The following is a 25,251-nucleotide window of genomic DNA, read 5'->3' as shown; positions in this document are numbered from 1 at the left end:
AGCCAGATCTCTTCATCTCATTGTCCTCTGCTATAGCGCACGATGTATGTCTCCACGTTTTAAATAAAAAAACATCCTGTTCAACAGCCTGTTCTAGGCATTCTTGTCAACAATCTTGCACTAGTCTACTTACGTATGCAAATTTCGCAAATCATCCGCAGTTGGGCCAACCAGTGTAAACATGTCTGTCTTTGATGGGCCAACCAGTTTGTATGTATACATGTCTGTTGTGAGCTGGTGGAGGTTTCCAGGCGGGCGGGGTTAGTACAGGGCGCAGTGGGTCGCATCCGGAAGAGAAAAGCTGCACATTCTTCCAAAACTTCTTCAGTCCAGATCGAGGAGACGTCGAGAAAAGCAGTCTGCGAGGCAGGTACGGAAGTTAGAACGACAGATCTTTTTTAAACGCATGGCGATGAAAAAGGACACTGTTTTGTTAACCTTGTTCATGGTGCCTCAGCTTCCTCCCTAATCCTATATGTCCGGTAGTTATGGGAATAAATTGTAGTGGGTGTGGACAGCGCAGGTGTACCTTACCCTGTTGACCATAAAATATTAATTTGATTTAACTAACCTGTTGTATTGAATGTTTACTTCCAGAATAGCATCTGGGAAAGTTTACCAACCTCGAAAAACAAGATATAATGTGGCCAAACCAAGGTAATACTAATTCAAATTGTAATCATATACAATGCTGTCATATAGAGTTACAGTTATTGGCCTAAAGGTCGTAAGTATTTCAGGTTTACAGTGTAAACTGTATTACAGTGTAATGTTTTGTATCTTATCCAGGGCCTCCAAACCCTGCTTTTCCCCCTGGCCACAACCCTGCCTTCCCCCCTGGCCACAACCCTGCCATCCCCCCTGGCCATAACCCTGCCTTCCCCCCTGGCCACAACCCTGCCTTCCCCCCTGGCCATAACCCTGCCTTCCCAGGGGGGCCAAACCCTGTGTTCCCCCAAGATCCTAACCCGTATGCCCCTGGCCACAACCCCGCCTTTCCCCCCGGCATGAACCCCTATATGCCTCCAGCCACGGCTCCAGGGACCATGCCCTACGGAGCTCCGGGAGCGCACCCGTATCCCAGCGCCCCAGGGGGGCCTGGCTATCCAGGAGTAATGCCCCCTGGGGGAGTCCACCCTGGCCCATACCCTCACCCTGGACCAGGGGGGGTCTACCCCATGGCTGGGGGGGTGGCCGTAATCGCCGGCCATAAGGCTCACAAAAAGATGAAGAAAGCAAAGAAGGGGAAGAAAGCTCATAAGCACCATAAGCAAGGCCACCATGGGAAGGTGAGTGTCAGCGAGGGTCCATTGAGCAGGGAGGGATCTATGGACTTTATGAGCAGTTGATGATAAGATTCTTCCTATCATGGTTGACTCATGCTATGCTGGTCACATGTTGTTCTCCTCCCTTTAACCCATTGCATTTCTGCATCCTTTTGTGGGATATTATTAATCACTGTATTGTGATGAGATTCCAGGGTTATTAATGTCTCAAGTTCTACCAGAGAGGTTTTTCAAGATAGGGCATCTCTTCTTCTGTATTCATCTTACATCTCTCTCTCTCTCTCTCTCTCTCTCTCTCTCTCTCTCTCTCTCTCTCTCTCCTGCAGAGTTCAAGCAGCAGCAGTAGCAGTAGCAGTGACTCTGACTGAACTCACTCATCCAGACAGACATAAACTGGAAACTGATTGTGATTATAAAAGTTAACTAAATACAACAACTAATGGTTTAGCCGTAGAGTAGGTTATGTAGCCTACTCTAAACAACAATAGTGTATACTGTGTATTGAACTTCAATCAACTCTAATATATAACATTTGTATTGTACATAATGTATAACTGGGCCTGTATGAAATGTATTATGCATATCATTAATTAACGGTGCCTTTCATGTTAAAGATTTCTATTATTGAGAAAAGTATCCTAATATTTCAATTTAGACTAATTGTTTTTGATGGCAGTCAAACTAAATGAAACATAAAACATCTATGAAAATAAAGTATTACTTTTATTCAAATATTGTAGTGAATTGATTGATTTTATGTCATTAATGTTTTGAATTCTGGGTGATAATGTCAATAAATGAGATACAAAGTATCCTTATGGTTGAGGTTTACTGTTAATCATCAAATATTGTTACATTGTTGCTCAGCTAGCTAGCTAACCTCTTATTTCTTACTTTGTGCGCAGTGTGATGAGCTGCTGTAGGGCGGGGTGAGGGTGGGGGAGGGTGGGGGAGCGTGGGGGAGGGGTGGGTGACGGGTGGGGGAGGGTGGGGGAGCGTGGGGGAGGGGTGGGTGACGGGTGGGGGAGGGGTGGGGGAGGGTGGGGGAGGGTGAAGCGTGGGGGAGGGGTCGGTGACGTGTGGGGGAGGGGTCGGTGACGCGTGGGGGAGGGGTCGGTGACGTGTGGGGGAGGGGTGGGTGACGTGTGGGGGAGGGCTGGGTGAAAGGGGAAAGTTCAGGGGTTGTGGTTCTTGTTGTCTTTGTGTAAAGGAGTGGAGCTCGATCTCACATCTCTCTTCCCTCTTCCCCGAACCTGTCTGAACTCTCCCCGGGTCTCACCCTCCCAACCTCTCCCCTTCTACCCTCTCAACCCTCCCTCCCCCCGGACACATCCAGGACGGGACAGGTAAGATCGCTTTATCCATGTTTTTACTATGAAATGAGAACTAAGAAAGGCTCGCGGTTTCTAGCACGCTAGCTAGCTAGCCTGCTCGTAGTGGGTAGTAGCTAGCTAGCCTGCTCGTAGTGGGTTGGGGTTAGCTAGCTAGCCTGCTCGTAGTGGGTGGGGGTTAGCTAGCTAGCCTGCTCGTAGTGGGTGGGGGTTAGCTAGCTAGCCTGCTCGTAGTGAGTGGGGGTTAGCTAGCTAGCCTGCTCGTAGTGGGTGGGGGTTAGCTAGCTAGCCTGCTCGTAGTGGGTGGGGGTTAGCTAGCTAGCCTGCTCGTAGTGGGTAGTAGCTAGCTAGCCTGCTCGTAGTGGGTAGTAGCTAGCTAGCCTGCTCGTAGTGGGTAGTAGCTAGCTAGCCTGCTCGTAGTGGGTGGGGGTTAGCTAGCTAGCCTGCTCGTAGTGGGTTGGGGTTAGCTAGCTAGCCTGCTCGTAGTGGGTAGTAGCTAGCTAGCCTGCTCGTAGTGGGTTGGGGTTAGCTAGCTAGCTGTGGTTGCTAACCTCGGGCTTCACGTGAAAGGCCGCACGCAGTCGCAGTCGGCTAAACGGCCCGCGCGCCCCTGAAAAGCTCATTATATATCCCACCTAGCCTTCGGTTCAATTAGTTTCATAGCAACTAATTGATTTTGGTGTAATTTTACTTTCAGGCATTAGAAATACCGATTACTTTCATTGCTGGAGTTGAATGACAATGTGCCATCATTCATACTAGCTAACGCTAGCTCGCTAGCTCATGCTAGGCTACAACACATGCTCGTTCACAGCTAGCTAGAGCCATGCTAGCTACAGACCTAGAGCCATGCTAGCTACAGACCTAGAGCCATGCTAGCTACAGACCTAGAGCCATGCTAGCTACAGACCTAGAGCCATGCTAGCTACAGACCTAGAGCCATGCTAGCTACAGACCTAGAGCCATGCTAGCTACAGACCTAGAGCCATGCTAGCTACAGACCTAGAGCCATGCTAGCTAGAGCCATGCTAGCTACAGACTAGAGACACCAGACCCCGGCGCCTAGGACTTAGAAACACACATTAACGATCTCTCACATCACCACCCCTCAGAAACACGGCTTTAACCAGCGGGTGGGTGATATTAGTACTCAGGAACGAGTTTAAAAACCTGTTCCCCTCCGTTACAATAACTCATGAATCTGCCCCCGCCATAGCTGTGTCTTTCACTAGCTTACTGCGCACACTAAGGTTATCTTTGTTTGGAAGTTCTTCGGTGCATCAATAGAGCATAATTAAACTAAACCATCCAGATCCACCTCTGACTCTGCCCCCCCCATCCAGATCCACCTCTGACTCTGCCCCCCCCATCCAGATCCACCTCTGACTCTGCCCCCCCCATCCAGATCCACCTCTGACTCTGCCCCCCCCATCCAGATCCACCTCTGACTCTGCCCCCCCATCCAGATCCACCTCTGACTCTGCCCCCCCCATCCAGATCCACCTCTGCCTCTGCCCCCCCCATCCAGATCCACCTCTGACTCTGCCCCCCCCCATCCAGATCCACCTCTGACTCTGCCCCCCCCATCCAGATCCACCTCTGACTCTGCCCCCCCCATCCAGATCCACCTCTGACTCTGCCCCCCCCCATCCAGATCCACCTCTGACTCTGCCCCCCCCATCCAGATCCACCTCTGACTCTGCCCCACCCATCCAGATCCACCTCTGACTCTGCCCCCCCCCATCCAGATCCACCTCTGACTCTGCCCCCCCCATCCAGATCCACCTCTGTGACCAAACCCCAGCACTTCTGACCAGCCAGCTACCCTCCATCCTGTAGTAGACATGGACTCCGGTGTCGAAGGAGGACTCAACATCACTCTGACCATCAGGTTGCTCATGCATGGAAAGGTGAGCTTCCACAGCACATAGCAGGCTTCACACCCTGCACTGTGTGTATAGAGAAGTCTAGAGCAGCCTAGCGATGTCCACAGAGGAACTGGTCAAATGATTTGGGTAGAGGGCTCCTCAAGATAAGCAAGTCCATGTGTTTTACTGTTTCAATGAATTTTCCTAAGTGTACCAACTCTGTGGAATATGGAGGCGTCATCTAAATATATCCTTTGAATTTCAGGAAGTTGGAAGCATCATCGGCAAGGTTGGTTTGATTCTTTCAACTGTCCTATTGGATGTTTTGCTATTAACATTATTGATCCTGCAAATCTGTCCTGTTTCATCGAACCACACGTTTCTCTGAACAACATGTTTGTCTTCCCACAGAAAGGAGAATCTGTGAAGAAGATGAGAGAAGAGGTGAGGGGCCATTAGGGTTATTCATGTTTCACCGTTCATGGTGGCTAAGCTACATGTTAATAGCCAATGCGGGTTGTGTTTTAGGCCTTGTTGCCAGTGGCAGACCTTGTTATTGCTAATGGCCCTTGTCCAGAGTTCCAGGACAGGTGAGCTCTAACCTTGCTGCTCCTGCCCCCCTGCAGAGCGGCGCTCGCATTAACATCTCGGAGGGCAACTGTCCTGAGAGGATCATCACGCTGGCTGGGCCCACCACCGCCATCTTCAAAGCCTTCTCCATGATCATCGAGAAGTTGGAGGAGGTGAGGCCTAGGCTGCACTTCACTAACATGACTCAGGAAACTCATAATTTAGCCTGTTTGGGTTATTTTTGGTTTGTTTCCCAGAGGGCAAATAGTTACATTACATAACTGATGAAATGTGCTAGAGCATCGGAATATCTATTCACCTCTTATTCTAGATCTCCCTTAGTCTCATCGTTTTAGCTGAAATCTATCATCTGTCAATCATCATTTTAGCTGAAAACATAAAGCAAGTTGCATGGAAGCCAGACTCATCATGAAAAAAGACACTTTCACGATAGTCTGGACTCCCAACCGCCCTGTAGGCTCACAACATTTAGCAAGACAAATGGATGGATGTAAAGTGTTTTCTGAAGCATCTCCATGTCTGTGCCCCTCAGGACATCAGCAGCTCCATGACCAACAGCACGGCCACCAGCAAGCCCCCGGTCACCCTGCGCATCGTGGTGCCGGCCAGCCAGTGTGGCTCCCTGATCGGGAAGGGGGGCTGCAAGATCAAGGAGATCCGCGAGGTAGGAGACGGGCGGGGGGCGGAGCTTAGAACCAGCCCAGATCGCTGCTGCAGAGACGGCCTCTCAGAGACGGCCTCTCAGAGACGGCCTCTCACACAAACGCTGAGGCATGTTTGGAACTTACTGTTCTGAACTAAAGAAGCTCTAAAACTGACAGTTTTAAAATTCAATCTGTCAAATCTTATGGACGAGAACGACATTTCTAAAACTAGTCTAGTCGGCTGTTCCCTGCTCCAGTCTTCATCATCATCTTCATCCGCTTATCCAGGGTCGGGTCGCGGAGGCAGCAGCTCCAGCAGGGGGCCCCAGACATCCCTTTCCCTAGCAGCATCAACCAGCTCTGCCTGGGGAATCTTTAGCCGCTCACAGGCCAGTGCGGAGATGTAGTCCCGCCACCTAGTCCTGGGTCTACCCCGCGGCCTCCTCCCAGCCGGACACGCCTGGAACACCTCCCTAGGGAGGCGCCCAGGAGGCATCCTCACTAGATGCCCGAACCACCTCAACTGGCTCCTTTAGACGCAAAGGAGCAGCGGCTCTACTCCGAGTCTCTCCCGGATGACTGAACTTCTCACCCGATCTCTCAGGGAGACCCCAGCCACCCTCTGGAGAAAACTCATTTCGGCCGCTTGTATCCGTGATCTCGTTCTTTCAGTCATGACCCATCCTTCATGACCATAGGTGAGGGTGGGGACGAAGATAGACCGGTAGATCGAGAGCTTTGCCTTTTGGCTCAGCTCTCTTTTCGTCACAACAGTGCGGTAAAGCGACTGCAGAACCGCACCAGCTGCTCCGATTCTCCGGCCAAACTCCCTCTCCATGGTTCCCTCACTCGTGAACAAGACCCCCAGATACTTGAACTCCTTCACTTGGGGTAAGGACTCATTTCCTACTCGGAGCGGACAGGCCACCGGTTTCCTGCTGAGAACCATGGCCTCAGATTTAGAAGTGCTTATTCTCATCGCAGCCGCTTCACACTCAGTTGCGAACCTATCCAGAGAGTGCTGGAGGTCGCAGGCAGCTGATGCCATCAGGACCACATCATCTGCAAAAAGCAGTGACGTGATCCCCAGCTCACCGAACTGCAAACCCACCTCCCCCCGGCTACGCCTCGATATCCTGTCCATGAAAATCACAAACAGGATTGGTGACAAAGCGCAGCCCTGGCGGAGGCCAACACCCACCGGAAAGGAAGACGACTTACTGCCGAGGACCCGGACACAGCTCTCGCTCTGGGTGTACAGGGATTGGATGGCCCTAAGTAGGAAACCCCCCACCCCATACTCCCGCATAACCCTCCACAAGACCTCTCGAGGGACCCGGTCGTAAGCCTTCTCCAAGTCCACAAAACACATGTAGACAGGTTGGGCAAACTCCCAAGCCCCCTCCAAGATCCTTGCGAGAGTGAAGAGCTGGTCGGTAGTTCCACGACCAGGACGAAATCCGCATTGTTCCTCTTCGATCTGAGGTTCGACTATCGGCCGGACCCTCCTTTCCAGCACCTTGGAGTAAACTTTCCCTGGGAGGCTGAGTAATGTGATGCCTCTATAATTCGCACACACCCTCTGGTCCCCTTTTTTGAATATTGGGACCACCACCCCAGTCTGCCACTCCTTCGGCACTGACCCAGACTTCCACGCAATGTTACAGAGGCGTGTCAACCAAGACAGCCCCTCTACACCCAGCGCCTTCAGCATTTCTGGACGGATCTCATCAGTCCCTGGGGCTCTGCCACTGTGGAGTTGTTTGACTACCTCAGTGACCTCCTCCAAGGACATTGACGACCCCCCATCATCTTCCAGCTCTGCCTCGATCGTAGAGGGTGGATTAGTAGGCTTCAGGAGTTCCTCAAAGTGCTCCTTCCAACGCTCAACAACCTCCTCAGTTGAGGTCAGCAGTGTCCCCTCCTTGCTGTATACAGCTTGGATGGTCCCCCGCTTTCCCTTCCTGAGGTGTCTGATGGTCTTCAAGAAACACTTTGGTGCCGACCGAAAGTCCTTCTCCATGGTTTCTCCGAACTCCTCCCACACCCGCTGCTTTGCCTTGGTCACGGCCGAAGCCGCAGCCCTCCGGGCCAGTCGATACCCTTTAACTGTTTCTGGGGTCTCCCGGGCTAACATAACCCGGAAGGCCTCCTTCTTCAGTCGGACGGCTTCCCTCACCACCGCTGTCCACCACGGTGTCCGAGGGTTACCGCCCCTTGAGGTACCTATGGCCCTCAGGCCACAGCTCCCAGCCGCAGCTTCAGCAATGGAGGCTTTGAACACCGACCACTCATGCTCGATGTCCCCAACCTCCACAGGGATGCCTGAGAAGCTCCGCCGGAGGTGGCAATTGAAATCTCTCCGGACAGGCTCTTCCTCCAGACGTTCCCAGTTCACCCTCACTACACGCTTGGGTTTTCCAGGTCTGTCCAGAAGTTTCCCCCGCCATCGAAACCAGCTCACCACCAGATGGTGATCAGTGGACAGCTCTGCCCCTCTCTTTACCCGAGTGTCCAAAACGCATGGCCTCAGATCAGATGATACGATAACGAAATCGATCATCGACCTTCGGCCTAAGGTGTTCTGATGCCAGGTGTACTTGTGGGCATCCTTGTGTTCGAACATGGTGTTTGTTATGGACAAACCGTGACTAGCACAGAAGTCCAACAACAAAACACCACTCGGGTTCAGATCGTGGTGGCCATGCCTCCCAATCACGCCCCTCCAAGTTTCTCCATCATTGCCTACGTGTGCATTGAAGTCCCCCAGTAGGACACTGGAGTCCCCTGCAGGAGCCCCCAAAAGGACTCCACTCAGGGTCTGCAGGAAGGCTGAGTACTCTGAACTGCTGTTCGGTGCATAAGCACAAACCACAGTCAGAGTCCCCCCCCCCACAGTCCTAAGGCGCAGGGAGGCGACCCTCTCGTCCACTGGGGTGAACTCCAACACAGAGGCGCTCAGCTGGGGGCTAGCTAGTATAGCCACACCTGCCTTACGCCTCATACCGTGAGCAACTCCGGAGAAGAACAGGGTCCAACCCCTATCCAGGAGTTTGGTTCCGGCGCCGGTGCTGTGCGTGGAGGTTAGCCCCACCAGGTGTAATTGGTATCGCTCCACCTCCCTCACAAGCTCCGGCTCCTTCCCCCCCAGCGAGGTCACGTTCCATGTCCCCAGAGCCAGCCTTTGCCGCCCGGGTCCGGTCCGTCGGTGTCCCCCGCCTTCACCGCCACCTAGTTGGCAGCGCACCCGACCCCGACAATTCCTCCCGCGCATGGTGGGTCCACGGGACGATGGAGGAGGAGATGGTGCTTCCACGTTGCTTATTCGGGCTGGGCCCGGCCGGGCTCCGTGGTAAGCCCGGCCACCAGGCGCTCGCATGCGGGCCCTCCGTCTGGGCCTGGCTCCAGACGAGGGCCCCGGGCTTCCTCCGTGCCGGGTCTCTCTTCCTTTAGGTTGTTTTTTCATCAGGGTTTTTGCCTGTAACCCCAGGGGGTACTACCACTTGCCCAAGGTGGACCCCCAGACTAGTGGAGGGAAGGAGGCGTCTTACTTCTCCATTCTAGTTTTGCAACTAGCCACTGCCGCTCCAGTCTTATCAAATCAAATCAGTTTTATTTATAGAGCACAGTTTCATACAAGCACAGCAATTCAAAGTGCTTCACAGTAATAAAACAAAGGCAATACAAAAACAATACAGTCAAATAACAAGGGATTGAATCAATAAAAATACAATAAAAATGATCAAATCTGTAAATTGATCAGATAAAATCAATAAAATAGCTCCCAAAATAAATAAAAGAGCAATACAATGCACTTAGTCATTCATTCATTGCAATCACTCAGCCTAGACCAATCCGATTAATGGATTGACTATGTGCCTGTGAAATCTTTGATTGTGAAATGAAGGCGTTCCCCGAGCTCGATCAGCTGTTCGGTTGCTATGTGTCATGCATGGCATGTCGTTTATCAGGATCTCACATTTTCTCAATTCCCCCTTGCAATTATTTGTAAAAGGAAAAAAGGAAGAAAAAAAAGAGTACATCACGAAGCCGGCAGTAACGTTTCACTGTACATTGTAACGTTAACGAGTTAATGCTTGCAATTAATCTGGATACTTTAACATATAAAAATGTTTACACAAATTAATCATATTGCCAAATTTGGACCCAACTTCACGAACATGACTGAGGACACATCCCCCATGTGCTGAACGGAAAATTTAGTTTGAAAAGCTTCCCAAGTGGATGTTAAAATACAAGCGAAGCTGTGGGCACATGGCAGTGATGAAGCTACTCGTCTGTCTCTCTCACCGAAGCTGTGGGCACATGGCAGTGATGAAGCTACTCATCATTCATCACCGAAGCACGTTGAGTAAACACCAGTCCAGGCCAAGCCTGGCTGATGGCTGATGGTGAACATAGCTGCTCTGATGTGATGGTGCTGACCACTGATAGTGCTCACCACTTTATGCATTTCTTTATTCTAACATCACACACACGCCTAATTGTTTTATCTCCCTTCAAAAATACAAGTAAACACTAGTATTTTAACCCTAACCCAGCCTATTATTGTGATTAACTCTTCTTTTTTTTTTTTCTTTTTTTTTTTTAAATCGATTGACAGCAGTACTACGTGACAAAATCTGAATCTCTCTCTCTCTCTCCCTCCCTCTCTCATACACCCCCACCCCAAATCTCTCTCTCTCCCTCTCTCATACACCCCCACCCCAAATCTCTCTCTCTCTCTCTCATACACCCCCACCCCAAATCTCTCTCTCTCCCTCTCTCATACACCCCCACCCCAAATCTCTCTCTCTCTCCCTCTCTCATACACCCCCACCCCAAATCTCTCTCTCCCTCTCTCATACACCCCCACCCCAAATCTCTCTCTCTCCCTCTCTCATACACCCCCACCCCAAATCTCTCTCTCCCTCTCTCATACACCCCCACCCCAAATCTCTCTCTCTCTCTCTCATACACCCCCACCCCAAATCTCTCTCTCCCTCTCTCACACCCCCACCCCAAATCTCTCTCTCTCTCATACACCCCCACCCCAAATCTCTCTGTCCCTCTCTCATACACCCCCACCCCAAATCTCTCTCTCTCTCTCCCTCTCATACACCCCCACCCCAAATCTCTCTCTCTCTCTCCCTCTCATACACCCCCACCCCAAATCTCTCTCTCTCTCCCTCTCATACACCCCCACCCCAAATCTCTCTCCCTCTCATACACCCCCACCCCAAATCTCTCTCTCCCTCTCTCATACACCCCCACCCCAAATCTCTCTCCCTCTCTCATACACCCCCACCCCAAATCTCTCTCTCTCCCTCTCTCATACACCCCCACCCCAAATCTCTCTCTCTCCCTCTCTCATACACCCCCACCCCAAATCTCTCTCTCTCCCTCTCTCATACACCCCCACCCCAAATCTCTCTCTCTCCCTCTCTCATACACCCCCACCCCAAATCTCTCTCCCTCTCTCATACACCCCCACCCCAAATCTCTCTCTCTCTCTCTCTCCCTCTCTCATACACCCCCACCCCAAATCTCTCTCTCTCTCTCTCTCATACACCCCCACCCCAAATCTCTCTCTCCCTCTCATACACCCCCACCCCAAATCTCTCTCTCTCTCTCATACACCCCCACCCCAAATCTCTCTCTCTCCCTCTCTCATACACCCCCACCCCAAATCTCTCTCTCTCTCTCTCTCTCTCTCTCATACACCCCCACCCCAAATCTCTCTCTCTCTCTCATACACCCCCACCCCAAATCTCTCTCTCCCTCTCATACACCCCCACCCCAAATCTCTCTCTCCCTCTCATACACCCCCACCCCAAATCTCTCTCTCCCTCTCTCATACACCCCCACCCCAAATCTCTCTCTCTCCCTCTCTCATACACCCCCACCCCAAATCTCTCTCTCTCTCTCTCTCATACACCCCCACCCCAAATCTCTCTCTCTCTCATACACCCCCACCCCAAATCTCTCTCTCTCTCTCATACACCCCCACCCCAAATCTCTCTCTCTCTCTCTCATACACCCCCACCCCAAATCTCTCTCTCCCTCTCTCATACACCCCCACCCCAAATCTCTCTCTCCCTCTCTCATACACCCCCACCCCAAATCTCTCTCTCTCTCTCTCATACACCCCCACCCCAAATCTCTCTCTCTCTCTCTCATACACCCCCACCCCAAATCTCTCTCTCCCTCTCTCATACACCCCCACCCCAAATCTCTCTCTCCCTCACTCATACACCCCCACCCCAAATCTCTCTCTCTCCCTCTCTCATACACCCCCACGCTCCTCACACACACTCTGGATCCACCTGGCTCCCCTCCTCCCCCTGCAGTCCACAGGGGCCCAGGTCCAGGTGGCGGGCGACATGCTTCCTAACTCCACGGAGAGAGCCATCACCATCGCCGGCACGCCCCAGTCCATCATCGAGTGTGTGAAGCAGATCTGCGTGGTGATGCTGGAGGTAAATGGACTCCTGTGCTGCTGCTGCTGACGGTCCACATGGGATATGCATGTTCTAGTATGTGACCCAGGTTTGGGGATGACCAGGTCTCCTAGGCCTGCTGTTAGGGTGTTCTAGTATGTGACCCAGGTTTGGGGATGACGAGAGGTCTCCTAGGCCTGCTGTTGGGGGGTTTTCAACATGCTGGTTGACTCATCCAGGCCTCCTATCAGATGTTTAAATGGACTCGTATATGGTTACCTTATGATTTATTAATAACCACACCTCGGACAAATGCATATCAAGTACTTGGAAATAGGAAGTATGTTTAATATGTAATGTATTTAAAGGTGCAGTATGTAGAATCTTATGGAAGAATTTTGTGTAGAAATGGAATATAATATCAATATTTTTAAATTGGTGTATAATCCCATGAAAACAAGGATCATAATTTTTTCGTTACCTTAGAAGGAGCACTTTATCTACAGAGAGCGGGTCCTTCACACAGAAGCCGCCATTTAGCAGCATGGAATTGTACTTGGTTGCAATCTTCAACCTCACTTCACCAATCACACACTGCACCTTAAATTTATGCAAAAATGATTTGACCCAATGACCTATGCCACCAAAATACTAGGCCTGCTGTCATGACATTTTCAAGTGAAACCCAATCCCCTTCCCTTCTGTCCTCTCCCTTCTCCCCCTCCCCCTTTTATGTTTTCTCTCCTCTCCCCTTCTCTTCTGTCCCCTGAGCAGTCTCCCCCTAAGGGGGTCACCATCCCCTACCGGCCCAAGCCCTCCGGATCCCCCCTCATCTTCGCAGGAGGACAGGTACTGACTGTGTGCTCCGCTCACCATGTTTCTGTCCCTTATTTAGTTTCATGTTAGAGAGCTTTCAGGTGCTCTGAGAAGTAGGCGTCCCTCCCTCCCTCCCTCCCTCCCTCCCTCCCTCCCTCCCTCTCTCCCTCCCCTCATTGTTGAGATGAAAGGATTCCCTAAGGACCAGAGCCCAGCTCCAGCTCTGCTTGGCACAGCAAAGCTCTCGGAAATATTGAAAACCTCTGTTAATCTTGTTTTCCCAACAGTGTCTTTTGAAAAGTGCCCTTTCATTGCGTGTGTGTGTGTGTGCCGTGTGTCTTTCATTGCGTGTGTGTGTGTGCGCCGTGTGTCTTTCATTGAGTGTGTGTGCCGTGTGTCGCCAGGCTGCCTATGAACACTGTGTTTTGTTTGCAGGCGTACGCCGTCCAAGGACAGCACGCCATTCCACAGCCCGATGTAAGTCCTGCAGTCACCTGCTCATTAGTGCCTGTGCCCTTGATGCACGCACACACATACACACACGCACACGGACACACACACACAAACGCTTGTACGCACACACACGCTTGTATGCATATACACGCACGCATGCACACACAGACACTCTGGAAATGAGATTGTATTTCAGGGATCTGGTATTAGCAGATCTATTTTCCCAACCTTATTATGCATTCATGCAGTGACATTTTGAACTAACATCAAAATGCATACGTGAGGTGTTTAGAATGTGTTTACATGTGTCTGGTCAGTATTCATGTCCACTACCAATCTTGTCTTGTGCATCGGGCAAAAAAAATATGAAAGGAAGACCAGGTTAGGTGACGTCATACCCAGAAACCACAGATGGTGTGAAGAGGGAGATGGTCCCCTCCTTCTCAAGGGTGCGTAGCTCGTTGGTCCTCTCCTTCTCAAGGGTGCGTAGCTCGTTGGTCCTCTCCTTCTCAAGGGTGCGTAGCTCGTTGGTCCCCTCCTTCTCAAGGGTGCGTAGCTCGTTGGTCCCCTCCTTCTCAAGGGTGCGTAGCTCGTTGGTCCCCTCCTTCTCAAGGGTGCGTAGCTCGTTGGTCCCCTCCTTCTCAAGGGTGCGTAGCTCGTTGGTCCTCTCCTTCTCAAGGTAGCTCGTTGGTCCCCTCCTTCTCAAGGGTGCGTAGCTCGTTGGTCCCCTCCTTCTCAAGGGTGCGTAGCTCGTTGGTCCCCTCCTTCTCAAGGGTGCGTAGCTCGTTGGTCCCCTCCTTCTCAAGGTAGCTCGTTGGTCCCCTCCTTCTCAAGGTAGCTCGTTGGTCCCCTCCTTCTCAAGGGTGCGTAGCTCGTTGGTCCCCTCCTTCTCAAGGTAGCTCGTTGGTCCCCTCCTTCTCAAGGTAGCTCGTTGGTCCTCTCCTTCTCAAGGGTGCGTAGCTCGTTGGTCCTCTCCTTCTCAAGGGTGCGTAGCTCGTTGGTCCCCTCCTTCTCAAGGTTGCGTAGCTTGTTTGAGGTTGAGATCGTTTCAGTATTGACGTGATCTCTTTAAGAAGAGGAGAGCTCTGGCAGGTTTCACTACATAACAGTTCTGAGAGGCAGAAGACTCCAAGCAGAGATTCCCTATGGATGAACCGGCTCTAATGAAAACCTACGGGGTCCAGACAAGCACACACGCTTGACCACCAGTCAACCAGCGCCTCTCTAGAGCAGGAGGATACAGGAAGCTAAGAGCACACACGCTTGACCACCAGTCAACCAGCGCCTCTCTAGAGCAGGAGGATACAGGAAGCTAAGAGCACACACGCTTGACCACCAGTCACCCAGCGCCTCTCTAGAGCAGGAGGATACAGGAAGCTAAGAGCACACACAGACATACACCAGTGTCTCTCCTATGATGTTATTAGCCTCTCTTACTCTGAAAATGTAATTTAATGTTATTTATTGCTTTATAAATGTTCTTAGCCGGTAGACAAACATACTCCTGGAGCTTGCTCCATCGCCTTGTTGAGAGGGGTCAGGGAAGAATTTTTACAGCTCACTTATCTGGCCCCTGGGTGATTACTGTTTTTTTTGCTTCCCTCTGGAATATGTAGGGGTGGGACGTCTGCCCACCTCCCTTGTTCTCTGTAAAGCACATTGTGTTGCCTCTGAGTATGAAATGCGCTATATAAATAAAGCTTTGATTGATTGAAGTGAGGCAGCGTGAAGTCGGGAGTGTCGGTGTTATCTGTTAGTGACCATGGTTCTAGTTGTGTTATCTGTTACTGACCATGGTTCTAGTTGTGTTATCTGTTACTGACCATGGTTCTAGTTGTGTTATCTGTTACTGACCATGGTTCTAGTTGTGTTATCTGTTAGTGACCATGGTTCTAGTTGTGTTATCTGTTACTGACCATGGTTCTAGTTGTGTTATCTGTTACTGACCATGGTTCTAGTTGTGTTATCTGTTAGTGACCATGGTTCTAGTTGTGTTATCTGTTAGTGACCATGGTTCTAGTTGTGTTATCTGTTACTGACCATGGTTCTAGTTGTGTTCTGTTAGTGACCATGGTTCTAGTTGTGTTATCTGTTAGTGACCATGGTTCTAGTGGTGTTATCTGTTAGTGACCATGGTTCTAGTTGTGTTCTGTTAGTGACCATGGTTCTAGTTGTGTTCTGTTAGTGACCATGGTTCTAGTTGTGTTATCTGTTAGTGACCATGGTTCTAGTTGTGTTATCTGTTAGTGACCATGGTTCTAGTTGTGTTCTGTTAGTGACCATGGTTCTAGTTGTGTTATCTGTTAGTGACCATGGTTCTAGTTGTGTTATCTGTTAGTGACCATGGTTCTAGTTGTGTTATCTGTCAGTGACCATGGTTCCATGGTTCTAGTTGTGTTATCTGTCAGTGACCATGGTTCTAGTTGTGTTCTGTTAGTGACCATGGTTCTAGTTGTGTTATCTGTTAGTGACCATGGTTCTAGTTGTGTTCTGTTAGTGACCATGGTTCTAGTTGTGTTCTGTTAGTGACCATGGTTCTAGTGGTGTTATCTGTTAGTGACCATGGTTCTAGTTGTGTTATCTGTTAGTGACCATGGTTCTAGTTGTGTTATCTGTTAGTGACCATGGTTCTAGTTGTGTTCTCTGTTAGTGAGCATGGTTCTAGTTGTGTTATGTCAGTGACCATGGTTCTAGTTGTGTTATGTCAGTGACCATGGTTCTAGTTGTGTTATGTCAGTGACCATGGTTCTAGTGGTGTTATCTGTTAGTGACCATGGTTCTAGTGGTGTTATCTGTTAGTGACCATGGTTCTAGTTGTGTTAGTGACCATGGTTCTAGTTGTGTTATCTGTCAGTGACCATGGTTCCATGGTTCTAGTGGTGTTATCTGTTAGTGACCATGGTTCTAGTTGTGTTCTGTTACTGACCATGGTTCTAGTTGTGTTATCTGTTAGTGACCATGGTTCTAGTGGTGTTATCTGTTAGTGACCATGGTTCTAGTTGTGTTATCTGTTAGTGACCATGGTTCTAGTTGTGTTATCTGTTAGTGACCATGGTTCTAGTTGTGTTAGTGACCATGGTTCTAGTTGTGTTATCTGTCAGTGACCATGGTTCCATGGTTCTAGTGGTGTTATCTGTTAGTGACCATGGTTCTAGTGGTGTTATCTGTTAGTGACCATGGTTCTAGTTGTGTTATCTGTTAGTGACCATGGTTCTAGTGGTGTTATCTGTTAGTGACCATGGTTCTAGTTGTGTTCTCTGTTAGTGACCATGGTTCTAGTTGTGTTCTCTGTTAGTGACCATGGTTCTAGTTGTGTTATGTCAGTGACCATGGTTCTAGTTGTGTTATGTCAGTGACCATGGTTCTAGTTGTGTTATGTCAGTGACCATGGTTCTAGTGGTGTTATCTGTTAGTGACCATGGTTCTAGTGGTGTTATCTGTTAGTGACCATGGTTCTAGTTGTGTTATCTGTTAGTGACCATGGTTCTAGTGGTGTTATCTGTTAGTGACCATGGTTCTAGTGGTGTTATCTGTTAGTGACCATGGTTCTAGTTGTGTTATCTGTTAGTGACCATGGTTCTAGTGGTGTTATCTGTTAGTGACCATGGTTCTAGTGGTGTTATCTGTTAGTGACCATGGTTCTAGTTGTGTTATCTGTTAGTGACCATGGTTCTAGTTGTGTTCTGTTAGTGACCATGGTTCTAGTGGTGTTATCTGTTACTGACCACGGTTCTTGTCCTGTCTTTCTTTCCTTTGTTATTCCCTCCCTCTCCCTCCCCCTCTCTCGCTCTCACAGTCTTCCTCTGCCTCTATCTCTCCACAGCTCACCAAGCTCCACCAGCTGGCCATGCAGCAGAGCCCGTTCCCCATCGCTCCCAACAACCAGGGCTTCACCGGTACGCTGCCTGCCTGCCTGCCTGCTGGGCTGGGGCTGGGGCTGGGGCTGGGGCTGTGGGCTGGGTCTGGGGCTGGGGCTGTGGGCTGGGGCTGGGGCTGGGGCTGTGGGCTGGGTCTGGGGCTGGGGCTGTGGTCGTGGGCTGGATCTGGGTCTGGGGCTGTGGCTGTGGTTAGGGTCTGGGGCTGGGGCTGGGGCTGTGGTTAGGGGCTGGGGCTGGGGCTGTGGTTAGGGGCTGGGTCTGGGGCTGTGGTTAGGGGCTGGGTCTGGGGCTGTGGTTAGGGGCTGGGGCTGTGGTCTGGGGCTGGGGCTGTGGTCTGGGGCTGGGGCTGGGGCTGGGGCTGGGTCTGGGGCTGGGGCTGTGGGCTGGGTCTGGGGCTGGGGCTGTGGGCTGGGTCTGGGGCTGGGGCTGTGGCTGTGGTTAGGGTCTGGGGCTGGGGCTGTGGTTAGGGGCTGGGGCTGTGGTTAGGGTCTGGGGCTGGGGCTGTGGTTAGGGGCTGGGGCTGTGGTTAGGGTCTGGGGCTGTGGTTAGGGTCTGGGGCTGGGGCTGTGGTTAGGGGCTGGGGCTGTGGTTAGGGTCTGGGGCTGGGGCTGTGGTTAGGGGCTGGGGCTGTGGTTAGGGGCTGGGGCTGTGGTTAGGGTCTGGGGCTGGGGCTGTGGTTAGGGGCTGGGGCTGTGGTTAGGGTCTGGGGCTGGGGCTGTGGGCTGGGGCTGTGGTCTGGGTCTGGGGCTGGGGCTGTGGCTGTGGTTAGGGGCTGGGGCTGGGGCTGTGGTTAGGGGCTGGGTCTGGGGCTGGGTCTGGGGCTGTGGTTTGGGGCTGTGGTTAGGGGCTGGGTCTGGGGCTGTGGTTAGGGGCTGGGCCTTGTTTAGGGTCTGAGTCTAGGTCCTGGCTCTGGGTTAGGGGGGCGGGTGAGAGCCAGCCAGTCAGCCTACATTTTATGCTGTGGATGCGTGTGCGTCGACCGTCTAAAAAAGGCAGCAAGCGCCTACAGAAACAGAAATGGAGCCAATCCCTCCGCTAGTCACAGCACAGTGAGCCCAGACCACCGGTCTTCCACCTGCTTTGTGGAAAAAGCCTGAAGAAGTTCCCACAGTGGTGCAGCCTGATAGTGGCTTGTTTTGATCTAGCGCTAGTCATCACAGTTCGGATGTGGCGTCAATGTTATTTCTTTAACTTTGGCTAGCGTACCTGTAATTCCAGATTCCACTAGTATTACGCTACTGACGTTAGGGCTCTGGGACGACACGTGTAACATTACTAACGGATGATTACTAACGGATGATGGCAGCGCGAGTCGAGCTCCTCAGCCAAAGGGGAGCCAACGTTTGTGATCATTTGCTTAACTAGGGGATGTGAATTGAATGTTCATCATCTGGTTCCATTTCAGAATTAGAGAAGTGGCTGCAGGTAACGCAGGATGAGGAGCAGGATGAGAAGCAGGATGAGACAGGTGTGAGGTGGTGCTGGCTGGAGGATGAGGCAGTGGCTGACTTTAAGGGTGCCTCCCACATCTCCACCATCAGATTTCCTTGCGGAGGTCGACCAGGACATGTGTTAAAGCTGTCTACGGTAGTAAGGGCTCACAGTGCCACATGTAGAAAGTCTGCAACATTTGATCAGCTGGCAGTATAAGTGTGCTAGAGGTTTCAGTAAAGTGAGACGCCAACAGCAGGAGCAAAAGAGACACCAGCACCCGAAGAGATGAGGGAGACAATAAGAATGCCAGTTCTTCCCATTGACCATGTGACATCCCTATTATCCCTATTATTTACAACTGTAAATCCACATTTGAAAGCTGATGGTTCAAACCCTTTCTTCCTGCCCCCTCCTACTGTTGCTCTCCATGGTTTAATGGTTGTGTTGTTGTTGCAGGTATGGATGCCTCTGCTCAGACCAGCTCCCATGAGATGACCATTCCTAACGATGTGAGTGTCTGACTCAGTTGACTCAGTTGAATGTGACAGCTTTGTTGCTTAATTATTTAGACCCAGATTGCAATGTCTGAAACCAAGAGCATGTAGCCCTAGCTAGCTCTGTGTTAGCCGTTTACTAGCATACAGCCATGAGAGGGAACCCGTGGGTGCAGTCCTGTACTGTGGCTGGAACAGCCCGCCAAGCTGTGCTGGGAAACAGAGCAGAGCTAGCTAGCTGGGGCAGTGTTAGTACACAGAGCTAACTCTGCTAGCTAGCCGGGGCAGTGTTAGTACACAGAGCTAACTCTGCTAGCTAGCTGGGGCGGTGTTAGTACACAGAGCTAACTCTGCTAGCTAGCTGGGGCAGTGTTAGTACACAGAGCTAACTCTGCTAGCTAGCTGGGGCAGTGTTAGTACACAGTTAACTCTGCTAGCTAGCTGGGGCAGTGTTAGTACACAGAGCTAACTCTGCTAGCTAGCTGGGGCAGTGTTAGTACACAGTTAACCCTGCTAGCTAGCTGGGGCAGTGTTAGTACACAGAGCTAACTCTGCTAGCTAGCTGGGGCAGTGTTAGTACACAGGGCTAACTGCTAGCTAGCTGGGGCAGTGTTAGTACACAGTTAACTCTGCTAGCTAGCTGGGGCAGTGTTAGTACACAGAGCTAACTCTGCTAGCTAGCTGGGGCAGTGTTAGTACACAGAGCTAACTCTGCTAGCTAGCTGGGGCAGTGTTAGTACACAGAGCTAACTGGTAGCTAGCTGGGGCAGTGTTAGTACACAGAGCTAACTGGTAGCTAGCTGGGGCAGTGTTAGTACACAGAGCTAACTCTGCTAGCTAGCTGGGGCAGTGTTAGTACACAGAGCTAACTGGTAGCTAGCTGGGGCAGTGTTAGTACACAGAGCTAACCCTGCTAGCTAGCTGGGGCAGTGTTAGTACACAGAGCTAACCCTGCTAGCTAGCTGGGGCAGTGTTAGTACACAGAGCTAACCCTGCTAGCTAGCTGGGGCAGTGTTAGTACACAGAGTTAACTCTGCTAGCTAGCTGGGGCAGTGTTAGTACACAGAGCTAACTCAGCTAGCTAGATTATAGAAAAAACATCTTTGTCATACGAGTTGACTTCATGTTGATTGGTTGGCTGTGTCATGTGCTCTTCTTGCAGCTGATTGGGTGCATCATCGGCCGCCAGGGGTCCAAGATCAATGAGATCCGGCAGATGTCTGGCGCCCAGATCAAGATCGCCAACCCCGTGGACGGCTCTGTCGACCGGCAGGTCACCATCACAGGATCCCCCGCCAGCATCAGCCTGGCCGAGTACCTCATCAACGCCAGGTGAGAACCACACACACACACACACACACACACACACACACACACACACACACACCACACACCTGAGGCTACCAGTAGTAAACCCCCCCCCTCCAGTGACTTAGATGGATCAGTGGTTCCCAAATCTAGTTACTGGCTTTGTCAACACTGTCCCCAAACTAGCTCACACATTTCAACTAAGCAAGGTTTTGCTGATCGGGCTAATTGATCGTATGGAACCGGTTTGGCTAGATGGGGACATGTGTGGTGCTCTAATGGTTTTGGGAAACACTGGCTGATTAGTTTCTAGAACAATCCATTCTCCCTCCCCACTCCAGAGCGCAAGGCCACAGCACCATGCTCATAGTCTCTAGCACGCCAGTCTAGCTGGGGGTTTTCATGTAAACCATCTCAAAATTGTTTAACCCCCAGCTGCCCAAAGCATGAGCTGGCTCTAGATGTCATTGGAATTAATCCACTAATGTCATTTCTCTCTGATGACCAGCTGTTCTGCCTGAGGTGTTTGTCAGATTCTCTCCGACTACCTGTCAGTCTGTCCCCCTCTCCATCCATCCCTCCATCCATCCATCCATCAATCCCCCCATACTCACCAGCCTACCCTGTAACCCATCCCGACTGTGTGTCCCCCTCTCCATCCATCCATCCCTCCATCCATCCATCAATCCCCCCATACTCACCAGCCTACCCTGTAACCCATCCCCACTGTCTGTCCCCCTCTCCATCCATCCCTCCATCCGTCCATCCATCCCCCCATACTCACCAGCCTACCCTGTAACCCATCCCGACTGTGTGTCCCCCTCTCCATCCATCCATCCCCCCATACTCACCAGCCTACCCTGTAACCCATCCCCACTGTGTGTCCCCCTCTCCATCCATCCATCCATCCATCCCCCCATACTCACCAGCCTACCCTGTAACCCATCCCGACTGTGTGTCCCTCTCTCTCCTTGTCTCTCTTTCTACAGCGTAGAGTCCTCTAAACTTCCCTCCTCCTCCTCCTCCTCGAACCCCGAACTGACCCTCAGCACCACCACTACTACTACTACCACCTCTCCTGCTGCTACCTCTACTGCTACCTCCTCTTCCTCCTCCTCCTCCTCTTCCTCCTGTGTGGTGCCCCCCTCAGCCTCCATCTCTCTGTCCTTGTTGGCTCCAGACCCCCCCTCCTCCTCTGACTCCCCGCTCCCCAGCTCGCCTGCCTGTGTCTCCAGTCTGCTCAGCCTCAAGCCCCTCCCCCTCCTGGCCCTCCATGTAGTCAGTGGCTCCTCCTCCAGTAGCCCCGCCCACTCCGTTGCCCCGGAGACCAAGCTCTCTTCTGAGCTGGGCTCCAAGTCTAAACGGCGGAGGTTGTCCCCTTACTAACGGGCCTGTAGTCACAGCAGAGTAGATAGCCCGGCGCTAACGGCCCTCTGCTCTCGCACCGCACATGCTAATGCTAACAGACACATCTCACTTGACCCCTACATACTTACCGGGGTTACACTTCCTAGTGTGTCTAGTTTATTTATTCTATAAGGACACTTGAGTCCATGATCTTTCTAAGGAACTTTGTGTAGTGTGAATCTGCATGGACAGTCTCTTCTTCTTCCCGAGGCTTCTGGTTTTACTGCTCTCCGCTCAGCTCAGGTAGCTCCGCCCCCTCACCCCTCCCCCAGATGTCACACTCGCTTGATTTGTTTAAACTAGCTCAATGTGTCCATGCCCAGGTATGTGGTAGATGTAGGCTACACATATAGTGAAGTGTTAAATCATGGTAAATCCTTCTTGTGCTCCTGGTCATGTGACTCACTACGTGGTGTAGATGGTCTAGATCAGGTTCAGTCCTCTCTCCTGCTCCTCCCTCCAGATCCGTCCTGCCCTCAGGGATATATCAAACACACACGTTATTACAGAATCCCACAATATGTTCTAGAATCAGGATACTTTGTTCCAGAATTAGAGATGTGCATTCTTAAGGTTCCAAGTTCTAATGGCCCAGATCCCAGTCAGCCCTGACCAGCCCAGAACAGCACCAGGAGGACCTACCTCACCCTGCTACGGGGTTCTGCTGGTCTGGGTAGGGACAGATATATCAACAGACAGCAGCGGTTTGGGGAGTCAATCTCTCAGGTTGATCTGAGCGAGGCGGAGGGGGCGTGGTTGGTGTGTGTGGTGTCAGAGTGGCTCACCGTGTCCCCCTGGTCTCTCGATGTCGTTTCTCTCCAGGCTCTCCTCTGAGGCTACAGGACTGACCGCCAACTGAGCAGGCAGCGTCTGCACTAACCCCTCACTCTGTTCCACCGGCTCCCACACTGGTCATGCATCTCCAGCTCAGTTAGACACCTACTCTTCCCATGGTTGAAGTCATAGGCCACCCCTTTAATTTGACCTGCTGCATTTATTTATTTTTTTGATTTTATTCAAAAGAATTTGGTTTTTAATTCTCCCTTTTGAGTCCAGCTAGAGGTTTTAATGATTTACTTGGGGTTTTTGTTGGATGGAAAACTCTCGTCTCCTATCTTTCTTTCTGACCATCACAAGAGTAGAGGTGAACATTCTGAATAGACTTAGTTTAGTTCTGTACAGTCAGACTTTTTCTTTAAAAATGAAAAGACAAAAAAAAGGAAAAATAAAAAGTCTCAAAAATATAGATTGACTGTTTTGTTTCTGTGCGTTTTTACCCCCCCCTCCTCACTCATGTCCTGCCCCTCCCCGGTCCCTTGTCCTGTTTCAATATCGTCAAACACCTGATTGACAGACGTGTCCCCCGAGTCCTCATACAGGCTCAGGTGTGGCCCTGACACAGATTTAACACTATGACGATGTGGCATCCTTTCAAGTTCAACAGTGTTAGCATGTCACCTTCCAACTCCTGTTTCTCAGTGTCATTCCTATTTTCCCACCTTCCCTTTTGCCTGTTTGTTGGGACGTTTTTCTGGGCGCGGGAGGGGTTGGGTTGGGACGTTTCGCTGGGCGCGGGGGGGATCGGGGTTGGGTTTGGACAAGGGTTTGGATCCGGAGAGGATTGTCCTCGGTTTTTGTAAAGACTGATACTACTAAAAAGTTGGAATATTTGTTTTAAATGGAGGAAATATTTTTTTTAACTACCAAAGGGGATTGACTCCTGAACATTGACTGGTCTGTCTGTACATGTGATGAGACGGAGAGCGGGATCATTAGGCTGAATCTAGACGGGGTGTTGTTAACACTAGCTTCCTGCTCTTTGCTTTGCTCAAGTCAGATTTTATTTTTATTATTTGCAGGAAGAGAAAAAATGAACATTTGTGCACGTTTTTGAAAGACTGTAGACCTGGGTGCCACAACATTAAGAAATACAGAAATAAAGATGTGAAATGCTTAAACTGCTTCCCTGCTTGTCTTGTCTCACTCTGCATCATGAAGACTCATGAAGACTCAACACTATGAATGAGGGAAACCTGTGTTTTACCGGTGGAAATAAAGGTTTGAGATGAAATGGTAGAACTCATGACAACACGTTTTCAGGTTTTGAACAGTGAGGTTTTTATTTGTCTTCATTTGTTCCTTAAATATATTTATTGTACACAGTTACAATACATAATGCCATATAAAAACTTTTTTCCCCCCAAAGAAGGTTGTTTTTGAGTCAGCATACCAGAAACGTGTCCATACCCTGGCCACTAGAGGGCAGTAGTCTTGCTTGTTGGCAACATTTTACAGATTCTAGATCAACAGATTAAAAGACCCCCATGTATATTTTTGTATGCTTGAAAGGGGACAGATTCAGAGATATTTTAATGTTTACAAATTGAGACCTGTCTAAAAAATAACACTAATGATTCTATAAAACCTCAAACAACACAGAAGCTGCCATTTCTTTTAGCTTATCAGATTGAACCTGCTGAGCTGTTGGAGTCTCGATCAGGAGTCTCAACACCAGCTACATCATGGTTGATGCTAGAATGGATGGTCCAGAGGAAAGAGGGGTGGAACGACGCGACACGTCATCAAAAGCTCAGTGGAATGGTTTGGCAGCCAGGGGGCGTGCTGGCAGCGAGCAGGAAGCAGTTCCCCTGCTCACCGGCGGGCGTGCCCGTCCAAGTAGCTCCACTCCTGGGTCGTAAATCAGCCTGATCACGTCTGACCCAGGAGCTGCCTAGTGCTGTGATTGGTTGATGTGTAGCGTAGTCTCCCTCCGGACCATCCATTCTAGCATCAACCCTACATCATGTGGGACATCTGCTCTAGGAATAAGGGGCCAGTTCATTCACTGTTACATTCCACTGTTGTGTTGGTTCAGTCCTGTTGCTGAGCAACAACTCACGTATCATACTGGGAAGGCGAGCACCATTGAAGTTCCAGTATTCATTTGATCTGATGCTTTTCCTCCCGACTGGAGTCGGATTGGACCGACATGAGCAATGGGTGTAGTACTTGGGGCCTGTTTAAATAGTCTTACAATCCTTCCTTACCCCGTAAATGAAGGGAGGAAGGAAGTGATATGAATGAAATGTCCCTTTAGGCCTCAGGACTTCCTGAGCCTGATCAGCGCCCTGCTGGAACCAGGCTTCCCTCAGACGGGTCTGACCAGCGCCCTGCTGGAACCAGGCTTCCCTCAGACGGGTCTGATCAGCGCCCTGCTGGAACCAGGCTTCCCTCAGACTGGGCTGATCAGTGCCGTGCTGGAACAAGGCTTCCCTCAGACTGGGCTGATCAGCGCCGTGCT

At 50.8% G+C, this 25,251-nt stretch overlaps 2 protein-coding genes across 6 annotated transcripts; both read left to right on the top strand.

The window, feature by feature from the left end:
• The first annotated feature begins 282 nt into the window (after positions 1-282).
• On the top strand, positions 283-2,007 carry prr13 (proline rich 13). Its single transcript, XM_084462592.1, has 4 exons — positions 283-370; positions 598-657; positions 790-1,289; positions 1,613-2,007. The coding sequence occupies exons 2-4, from the start codon at positions 642-644 to the stop codon at positions 1,652-1,654; spliced, it is 558 nt and encodes a 185-aa protein (XP_084318718.1). The 5' UTR covers positions 283-370; positions 598-641; the 3' UTR covers positions 1,655-2,007.
• Positions 2,008-2,491: 484 nt separating this feature from the next.
• Positions 2,492-23,913, top strand: LOC311328641 (poly(rC)-binding protein 2-like; the record flags this gene model as incomplete). 5 transcript variants are annotated; one of them, XM_084462588.1, is made up of 13 exons in its annotated part: positions 2,492-2,632; positions 4,397-4,527; positions 4,751-4,774; positions 4,897-4,929; positions 5,112-5,228; positions 5,609-5,740; positions 12,071-12,199; positions 12,935-13,009; positions 13,412-13,453; positions 17,253-17,325; positions 19,198-19,250; positions 20,398-20,567; positions 22,773-23,913. In XM_084462588.1, exons 2-13 carry the CDS (start codon positions 4,462-4,464, stop codon positions 22,807-22,809), a joined length of 951 nt encoding a protein of 316 aa, XP_084318714.1. In that variant the 5' UTR covers positions 2,492-2,632; positions 4,397-4,461. The 5 variants fall into 5 exon arrangements, with proteins under 5 accessions (XP_084318714.1, XP_084318712.1, XP_084318713.1 ...); XM_084462586.1 differs by having other exon boundaries at positions 17,226-17,325; XM_084462587.1 differs by having other exon boundaries at positions 12,932-13,009.
• Positions 23,914-25,251: the final 1,338 nt, after the last annotated feature.

Source organism: Borostomias antarcticus, assembly GCF_949987555.1.
Source record: "Borostomias antarcticus genome assembly, contig: scaffold_136, whole genome shotgun sequence".
Taxonomy (NCBI): domain Eukaryota; kingdom Metazoa; phylum Chordata; class Actinopteri; order Stomiiformes; family Stomiidae; genus Borostomias; species Borostomias antarcticus.
The sequence above is the reverse complement of the archived record's forward strand: the minus strand, read 5'-3'. Positions and strand labels throughout refer to the sequence as shown.